We start from the raw sequence: 10,308 nt of genomic DNA on the forward strand, positions 1-10,308 counted from the left end.
TTGCAATATGAGCAGATGTGACATATGCCACATCTGAGCAGAAGCTTTAAAAGCCATTTTCTGTTTCTGTCCACTCTCTTCTCTTTGCCTCTGCCAAGAGTGACAGGACCCAGAAAAGAGCTTCTGTCTCATCCTCTGTCTTCAGAATGAGATGACATTTTAAGAGCCACAGCCAACTGTCAGCCACTAAGATAACACGAGCAAGATATAAACCTTTGTTGTGCCTTAAGCTCCTGAGATTTGGGGATTATTATCATAGAAAGTTGACTAATGTAGAATGGAAAGTTGAACTAAATAACCACATTTTCCAAATTAGATTCTACCAATGAGATACATATGACTGCGATTTGGAAGGCCAAGGTGAGGCAAAGGACATATTATTGCCGCTGGTGGTTCTGGCAAGTAAGGTTAGAGACGTTGAGTTTGTGGCAACCAAACTCCAAGTTCCAGTGTCTGGTCACCAACTTCAGGGATGAGGGAGGCAGCTGTGATGATGTAAGAATGGCAGTGACAGCAGCAGCAGCAGCAGCTGCCTGCCCTCAGGAATGCAGCTGTAGTGGAGCAGCCTCACTGACTCCCACTACTTCCAACCTTTCCAACAATTTAAAAAGGACCTAATTTCCAGTATTAAATCTCTTCTCCCTTTGGATACTTAGAGTGGTTTCTTGCACTGAACTGTGACTGATAAAGTATTTGGTACCACAGTAGTTATAGGATACAGACTCTCAAAAGCTAGGAAGCTGGCTTCGGTCTTACAATCTCGTTGGATTTAAAGGCAATGATGACATTACCACCATTAGATAGTATAATACTAATAATGCATGGCATGTAGCAGCACAAAGTCACTTAAAATATCACTTGTAGAAACCTGGAATAAAGCTCTTTTTGGAGAAAACAACATGGCAGACTGCTTTGGCAGTTATGATGAAACGAGAAATACAAAGACTGAGCAGGCTGTCTGATTCTGATAACAGCTAAAAGCTTTAAAAAATTATTAACTCAATGAACAGAGGGCCAAAGAGCATCCATGACTGCCATAAAAGAATCTCTTAATTTTTACAGGTACAGGGTTGATATAGCCCAAAATCTGAAAGAGAATGATCCTGCAACTTATAGAATTACCATATAAAAATAATTCAAAGCCAGACATGAAATATCCATAATAAGAAGACCCACAGAGACAGAAAACAGATTGGTGGATGCCAGAGACTGGGGGAGGGAGGAATGGGGAGTAACTGCTTAATGGGTAACAGATGTTATCTTGGGGTGATAAAAAATGTTTTGGAACTAGATAGAGAGGTGGTTGCACAATACTGAATGTATTAAATGCCACTGAAGGATTCACTTTAAAATGGTGAATTTGATGTTACATGAATTTTCACCTCAAATTTTTTTTTAAAAGATAAATGACTATCTTAAGCAAAATTAACAACTGTATATTTGGGGGGTTATGACACATTGAAGTAAAATTATGACAATGTATGGCAACAATAGCATACAGGATAGGAGGGAAGAAATGGAAGTATACTGATTGTTACACTATATGTGGTCTATTATTTGAAGACAGATTGTGATAAGTTAAATTTTCACATTGTAAACCCTAGAGTAAGTGCTAAAAAAAAAAAAAAAAGCAAGCTAATAAGCCAAACTGGATACAAAACTGAATCATAAAAAACAATCAAAAAGAAGACAGGAAAAGAGGAAATTAAAAAAGAACAGGGGACAAAGAGAAAACAAATAGGAAAACGATAGCCTGAAACCCTACCATATTACTAATTACATTAAATGTAAATAGTCTAAATACACCAATTAAAAGGGAGAGGTTGTCAGACTAGATTAAAAAAAGCAAGACATAACCATATGCTGTATACAAGAAATGCACTTTAAAACAGGTTAAAAATAAAATGCACTACAAATAGGTAAAAAATAAAATGACAGGAAAAGATATCCTGTGCAACAATAACTCTGAAAAAACTGGAACGGCCATCAGAAAAGGCAGTCTTCAGAGTAAGGAATATTACCAAGGATAAAGATAGACATTCCATAATGATAAAACAGCCCATTCATCAAGAAGATATGGGGCCAGCCCCGTGGCGTAGCAGTTCGCGCTCCACTACTGGCGGCCCAGGTTCGGATCCCAGGTGCGCAACAATGCACCACTTGTCAGGCCATGCTGTGGCGGCGTCCCAAATAAAGTGGAGGAAAACAGGCACAGATGTTAGCCCAGAGCCAGTCTTCCTCAGCAAAAAGAGGAGGATTGGCATAGTTGTTAGCCCAGGGCTGATCTTCCTCACAAAAAAAAAAAAGAAGAAGATATACCAATCCTAAATATGATACACCAAACAACAGATTAATGAAACAGAACTTAGACCCATATATATATATGGTCAGTATTTTCAACAAAGTTGCCAGAGTAACTCAGTGAGGAAAGGATAACCTTCCACATGATTGTTCATAGCAGCTTTATTCATAATAACTCAAACTGGAGACATCCCAAATGATCATGAACAGATGAACAGATATACAATTTGTGATATATCCCAAAAGAGAATAGTACTCAGCCATAAAAAGTAACAACTGATACATGCAAGAATATGGATAAATCTGAAAAACAGGGTGAAGGTAAAAAGCCAAGCATGAAATAATACAGATTGTATGATACCATTTATATGAAAACCTAGCGACAAAAAGCAGATCATTGGATGCCTGGGGCTAGTGGCAGCGATACTGACTGCAAAGAAGCATAAGTATTTCAGTAACAGAAATGCTCTATCACTTGATTGTTGTAGTGGTTACTGTTAGAGAAACAGTCCTTCTCCTTGGGCCTCTTACACTCCTACATGTCTTGCTGAGTGAGCAAAGACTGCAAGGCCAGACCAATCACCCTTGAACCTGGGCCATTCTACAGCTGGTAACCTTGAAAGATGAGGTGGTATCTTCCCCTGGACAAAGAGCAGCAGGCTTGCTTACTGCTTTCTATAACAACAGTGGATTCCCCAAGTTCAATATTCTTCAGCTGCAACACAAACCCACTGAGGGAGCATCCATCTTGGCCATACTATGTCGCCCCTGGAGGACTTAAGGGGAGAGGGAACCTATGCAAATTTGCTGATTCTCATGCTATTTGCTGTGCCATGAACAACATATTTCTTTCTCTGACCCAGAAGTCTCCTGGCTTCTGCCAGCATCCAGTAATAACAGTAATTGGCTAGCTTTTAGCTTGCTCAAATCCCAGATCAAACCGTTACATGGGTCAAAACCCATCAAACTACATACCTAAAATGGGTAAACTTCATTGACTATAAATGGAGGAGGAAGGAGAAGAGAAAAAATGTAAAAGAAAGAAGGAAACGGACAAGGAGGAAAAAGAGGAGGAAGGGAAGGAGAGTAAGGAAGAAGAGGAAGGAGGGAGGAGGAGGTCAAGACAGCAGAAATTCCTTAATATGCAGAGGAATGAATCCAGACTTATGAATACACAAATATTAGAGTATTTTTATCATATCCAGCCCACTCACACACACACACTCTTAAAACTGCCCTCTGAGAAGACCCTTCACCAAGGAATTGAGAAATATATTGGTGAAGGATGCATTAATATCCTTATAAAATGCTGTGGCTGGCACTGACCCCATGGTATAGTGGTTGTTAAGTTTGGTGCCCCCGGGTTTGCAGGTTCAGATCCCAGGCACAGACCTACACCACTCCTCAGCCATGCTGAGGTGATGACTCACATACAAAATAGAGGAAGACTAGCACAGATGTTAGCTCAGGGCTAATCTTCCTCAAGCAAAAAAAAAAAAAAAAAAAAAAGGAAGGCTGGCAACTGATGTTAGCTCATGGCGAATCTTCCTCACCAAAAAAATAAAATAAAAACAAAATGCTGTGATGGCTGTCCTTTGTAGTTCTGGGTTAAAGACAGGCAATACTGCCATTAAAAGGGGCTCCCTGATTTCAATGGGATAATGGGATTCACAGAGTGGCAAAGGGTAAGCAGAAACACTAACTCCTCAGATATAAAGTGGGAATGGTTATTATAATAGGCAGCAGGGCCAAACCAGTTATCAGAATGACTTGGATCTCTGGTGGTGGCTCACCACGGTGTCTTTAGGAAAAACAGATGGGCAGTATACTAAGGTATTACTTGATCTGTATAATGAGAAGAAAAAAGAAAAAAAACAAAAAACTCTAGGTATATCAAACAGAGGCCTGACTTAAGTGGCCACAATGGAGAGTTATGGCACCTCACCTAATACCCAGACTGAGCCTGTTCACAGATACAAAATTCCTGGAATAAAGGAGAAAATGGGTTCCACTGAGGAAGGATCCTATAAAATTGCATCAAGAGCATACTTAAAGCTTCCTCCTAGCCTTTTCCAATAGAGCGTGCAGCTATTAAACAAGGAGACGGTGCATTTGAGAAAGAGAATCACTCAGGCTTTTTAGGGGTTAATCAACACTGACTCTAAGCCAATACTAACTCTTAGGGACCAGAATGTCACTGTGATAAACTAGTCAGATCAGGAGCTATAGATGTCACATTGATCAATCGTGTTTCGGCCTCAATCCGTCTCATAGTGGGCCCAGTGGATCCATGGACCCATCCTGTAACTTCCCTAGTTGCTGAATGCAGTTAAAGCCTCCCTAAACTACTCAGTAAGGGTTATCAGTGTAGGAAGGGTCAAGTAAGATCCCCTAGATGTGCCCCTTCCTACCAAAACAATAAACCCAAAACAATAGCACAGCCCTGTGGAAACAGCCGGGGATGGCACCAACTGCAAAGACTTAAAAGATACAGGGACAGTGACTGTTAGGACATTCCCATCTCACTAGCCTCTGTGGCCAGTGCAGAGGAGATGGGTCTTGGAGAAGAAGCGTAGAGTACATAGTAAATCAAATCAAGTGGCGACTACAACTGTAGCTGCTGTTCCAGATACGGTCTCTTCACTGGGACAAATTAACAGTCCCTGGCACCTAGTATGCATCCCTTAAGATAACAAATGTTTTTTTTTTAATCTCTTCCAAAAACAGACCACCAAAAGCTGTTTTCATCTTAACAGTCCAGAAGTACACCTCCCCCGTCACAGCTCAGGGCTTCATCAACACTACAGCTATCTTTCATTATCTGGTCCAGAGAGACTGGCATCTCAACACCTCACAGGTCCACTACACTGTGAGTCCTACCAGCGAATCCTGTATCCCCATATCCCCACCCACACTTGGTACCATCCAGCTTTCTACTTTTTGCCAACCTAATAGGTGGAAAAACACATTGCATTACTCTCTTAATTTGCATGTCTCTGATTATTTAGTAATTTCAAACATCTCTTTCTAGGCTTGTTAGGATTTTCTACTGTGTAAATTACTTATTAATATTCTTTGCCTATTTTTCTACAGGGGTTGCTGCCTTCTTTTTATTGATGTGTAGTTCCTTCTCTACTCTAGATATTAAGCCCTGGTCAATTTTAGGCACTGCAAATATTTTCTCTCATTCTTTCACTGAATGAAAATCTTTAATTTTTATATAATCAAAGTCATTACTTTTTCACCGTTATAAGTTTTTGAAGCTTCAAGAAGTCCTTCTCTGCCCCTAGGGAAAAAGCTTCTTCAACGTTATCTTCCATTAATTTTTATCATTTTCCCTTTCACATTTAGGTCTTTATCGATTGTCCACCCTGTTAGGTTTGTTTTTTCTCCATATAGTGAGCCACTCTTCCTAAAAACATGCCTCCTTTCTCCACTGACTTATGATGCCACCTTTATCTTAAGTTCCTGAACATATACAGGTAAGTCTCTGCTCTCTAATTTGTTCCCCCGGTTTATGTTTCTGTTCCTGCACTTATACTACAGTTTTTATTACTACAGCCCTGAAACAGTATCTTAACTTCTGCTAAGGCAAGCCCCCACGAAAACAAATCTTTAACATTGATTTAGCTATTCACAAACTTTATCCTATCTGCCATATAAATTTTAGATTTAGATTATTGAGTTCGTCAGACAAACCAACAGGAATTGTAACGGCAGTTGAATCAAATTTATAGATTAAAATGGAGAAAACTGACATTCTTATAAGTAGTCTTATCCCAAGAGCGTGCAAAGTTTTTCCATTTATTTAGATCGTCTTCTAGTTCCTTATTAAAGTTTTCTCCTTAAAGGTCTTGTGTATTCTTGTGTTAATTCCTAGAGTTTTTATAGTTTTGTTACTATCATTGTACATAGTATTTCCTTTTGATTACCTTTACTACTTGGTTATTGCTAGTGTAGTAAATGCTATTAATTTTTGTAGGTTGATCTTAAATCCAGTAACCTTGCTAAACTCTGACTAGTTCTAATAGCTTCTCTTTAGATTCTAATAGTTCTTCTAGGTAAGGGGTATTATCTGCAAATAATGAGTTTTATTGCTTCCCTTCGTATTCTAATACTTCTTATTTTTTCCCTTTGTAGTGTTAACAGGACTTTTCTTATCATGTTAAACAGTAATAGTGATAGAGGGCATCCTTATCTTGTTTACCAATCTTAAAGCAAATGTATCTAAAATTTCTCCATTAAGTATTATTATTTGCTATAGGTTTTTGGTAATGACCTTTATCTAGTTATCTTGTATTCCAAGTTTGCTAAGAGTCTACCATATATAGGTGCGGGATCTTATTGAGCGATTTTACGGTATCGAGATAATCATGATTTTTCTCCTTTAGTCTATTAATGAGATAAATTACATTAATAGATAAATAGATGTTCAACCATACTTACATTCCTAAAACAAACTCTCTGGATCACGATTCTTTTAACACTTTGTTGGATTTGATGAGTATTTTGTGTAGGATTTTCATATCTATATTAGTAACTGAAACAGATCTATAATTTTCTCATATTGTCCTTATCTAGTTTTAGAATCAAGATTTAACTAACCTCATAAAATGAGCTTGGCATCTTTTTTTTCTCCCCTATTTCCCAGAACAACTTGTAAAAAGGAATTAAGTGTTATTTAAAAGTTCGATGCAGCTCACTTATTAGATTATCTCAGTCCAGTTTTTGCAATGGGAGGTCTTTACCATTTTAGTTTATTAAATATTTATTAGTCAATTCAAGTTATCTATTTCTTCTGATACCAACTTTCAGTTTGTAGTCTTCTAAGAAATCATACATTTCATCTAGGCTTTCAAATTTATTAACCTATAGCAATTCACAAAATTCTTTTTTAAAAATCTCATGTTTGCAGTTATTTCCCATTCTCACTTATTTGCATCTTTTTTTCTTGATCAATCTTAGAGGTCCGTCTAGCTTACTAATCTTCAAAGAATAATCTTTTGGTTGGGCAAATCTTCCTTTTGTTCCTAATTTCACTGATTTCTGCTCTTAAATTTACAATCTTTTCTGAACTCTTCAAATGAATTTTGTCTAAGCACTAAAGCAAGTTTCCTTCAGCATTAGGTAAGTCACCCTGCCACTCTGTCCAAAGTCTGGTTTCACTACATAGACTTCAACACACAAACTATACAATATAAACATTATTCTCATGTATGCATAATATGGAAAAAATCATATACAAATCTTACCAACCATACCTACATATGAATGTCTTTGACTAAAGCAGTTATCTCAAAGGCAAATAAGGTTATGTGCTTGTTCCCACACAAAAAGAAGTGTAAGGCTGTGACTATATATCTGAATCAAGGAAGATATTTTCTCTGCACAGCTAATTGGACAATTACTGGTACAGCTTGATAAAATTAGTAACTACAAATGACATCTGCAGTTGGTTTAGCACATGCCATTCAAAACTTGCCAGTTATTAATAGGGGAGAAAAATCTGGCTGTGATGGTCAATTTTCACCACCACCACTTCCCAAAAAACCCACTCAGAGCAAAAGCACTTTTCTTCCTAGCTATGGAAGCATACATCCTGGTTGGGAACAGTTTCAGATTCCAAAACAGGCTATGGTCTTAAATCTTTCTGCCTGCAATTGAGCGTTAAGGATGATCACTAACATAAAGTTCAACATTCAACAGAATCTTGGATTTGGACACATGCTGAATGGCTTACTCTTATGAGTGTAGGCTTTGAAAAGCAATTTTATACATTATTAGCTTCAAAACGGATGTCGCAGCTCCCACTGCATTGGTGTTACTCAAGAAGCCACTCATACACTCCGCTATCAGGACGCAGAAGATGTACAGTGGAGAAGGGAAAAACCGAGGTGTAGACACAGGTCAACTTTCTAATTCCTGACTTGTTTAACGCAGCCTGGCTAAAAGCACAAGAACACAAGTTGGCAGATTTATTTTCTCTCTGGCTGCAAAACAAAGACTGAAGGCCTCTCCCTAACGAAACTCAGGCAGCTTTCTTTTCCCCTCACGTTCGAGGGTGAAACTTTAACCGGGAACGGAGAAGAAAAGAGCTTCCTACTGTTGAGAGAGAGACAGTTGTGATAACAATCGCGTTTGCAGAACTTGGGGCTGTGTGCGTCCCTGGCTGCTTCTCTAGGCCAGGTAACACTAGAAGCCAGGGCCGCCCCGGAGCTGGCCGCAGACGCCAAACGAGGGAGGAGGGAGACGGGGAGGGGAGGAGAGACCCAGGCCTGAAACAAAGGAAGCGGGGCTGGCCGAGCGGGTGGATTCGGCGTCCGGGTGGGGAGAAGAAAAGCCCAGGCTGCTGGGGAAAGGCTGGACTCACAGAACTTGGAGGTGGAAGTGTTGATGTTGATGGTGGAGCTGGGGGTGGGGGCGGGGGCCGCCTTGGCAACGGCGGCGGCCGCGTCGCAGCTCTTCAACATCATGATCACCCCATTGGCCTCGGGCGGTGGCGGCGGCCCCATCGGGAGCCCCTCCTTGGGGCCTTTCCTGTCCACAGAGACCGCGGGCACCGCCAGCAGCTGCCCCCCCGGAGGCTCTCGGGCCGGGGCTGGGATCGACGAGGGGGGCGGCGGGGGTGGCGGGGGCTGCCGGAAGCCGTCCACCGCGGCCTCCCAGTTGTTGTGGTTCTGGTCGTCCATCATCGCCTCGTAGCTGCCCCCCTCCTCCTCTTCCATGCTTTCCTCCATCCTGCAGGCCCCCAGGACCCGCCCGCCTCACAGGCACCTGCCGCCCGTCTCAACCCCGGGCCAGGGGGCACCGCAGTCTCCTCGAGCTCACATTGCCGGAGGCCAGCTCGGACGCGGCGGGGAAGGCAGCAGCGCGCCGGGTCTGTCACTCTCCGTGGGGCCGACTCTCAGAGACAGGGCTGACGGCGGTGGGCGCTCCCGGGCTCAAGTCTGGGAGAGGCAGCCGTAAAGCGGAAGCTCCCCTCACGACATTTTACAGCAGCTTCCAACAGGCAGTTGGAAAGGGCAGCAGGGGGAGCGGCCAGGAGGGCACGTGGTGCGAGGAACCAGCCGCGAGAAAGCAAAGCGAAAAGGGGCGGGAGCTTGAGTCACCCTTGCGCAATTGGGCAGGTGCGCCCCGCCTCGGCTGGCCTCGCGCTGAGAGGGGAGGGGCGACAGGTCCGGACTAGCATTCATCGGCCCCGCCCCCTGGCGGCCTCACGTGATAAGGGAGTTACCTGCGCAGGCGCGTTTTCAGTCAGGTTACCAGGGCGACGGGGAACGGGGCAGGCTCTTGAAGATGCGCTGAAAGCTGGGCTGGCGGTGGCTGTGTCGCAAGCCACCCGTTTTGGTGGTGGTCTTCTTGCGCTCGCGGGGTTTGCCGGGCTTTCGCACCACAGAGCGCCTCGCATCCCTGGCATCTGCTTGAGGATGGAACTAGGGAACCACAAAAGGCCCGGGTCGCACGTTGTGAACGGATGGGACCGCTCTGGGCGGCCCTTGATGGGACTGCTCGCGGGCCTCAGCCCACAGGACCCAAACCCTGAAAACCGAGTATGAAAACCGAAATATAGCACGGTGGCTAAAAAAATAAATGCATTTGAGCTATTCATAGATTTTTTAAGTTTCTTAGCTCCTCCATACACTGAGGGCAGAAATTTTAAACTTAAAAATACCAAGCTTTGTGCACTGTTTCACAAAACTGACTACAAACTGGAGATGATGTGTGAGAGTCTTGAGGGGCAAAGAAGAAAGACTATATAAGCCTATTATAATTTGTTTTATTCCTCTGCATTCTCAAATTGTATCAGTGGTATTTTATATGAGAATATATGTTATAATTGTTTATTGTGGAGCTCATTCTGGCTACTAGTGATAAAGCTTTGTAGAAAAACCCTTTATTACATTTAAGCTAGCAGATAATGAATCTTTATTTCCACAGATATGTAATTAGTGTGGAGTGGAGAATCACTTCAGCTTCTGAGAAATTGTTCTCTGATGTACTTCAGCG

The 10,308-nt window shown here is 42.0% G+C and overlaps 1 protein-coding gene across 4 annotated transcripts in view; it reads right to left on the bottom strand.

The window, feature by feature from the left end:
- CACUL1 (CDK2 associated cullin domain 1) overlaps positions 1-9,281 on the bottom strand; it is a 76,492-nt gene extending 67,211 nt beyond the window's left edge. The window contains exon 1 of one of the 4 annotated variants that reach the window (XR_009220499.1): positions 8,672-9,281. Coding sequence is in view for 1 of the 4 variants with exons in the window: in XM_058544099.1 (XP_058400082.1) it covers positions 8,672-9,038 (367 nt within the window). In the remaining 3 variants the exon portion in view is untranslated. The remainder of the gene's footprint in view (positions 1-8,671) is intronic. The other 3 variants (XR_009220498.1, XR_009220497.1, XM_058544099.1) reach the window with 3 other exon arrangements.
- Positions 9,282-10,308: the final 1,027 nt, after the last annotated feature.

Source organism: Diceros bicornis, chromosome 6, assembly GCF_020826845.1.
Source record: "Diceros bicornis minor isolate mBicDic1 chromosome 6, mDicBic1.mat.cur, whole genome shotgun sequence".
Taxonomy (NCBI): Eukaryota; Metazoa; Chordata; class Mammalia; order Perissodactyla; family Rhinocerotidae; genus Diceros; species Diceros bicornis.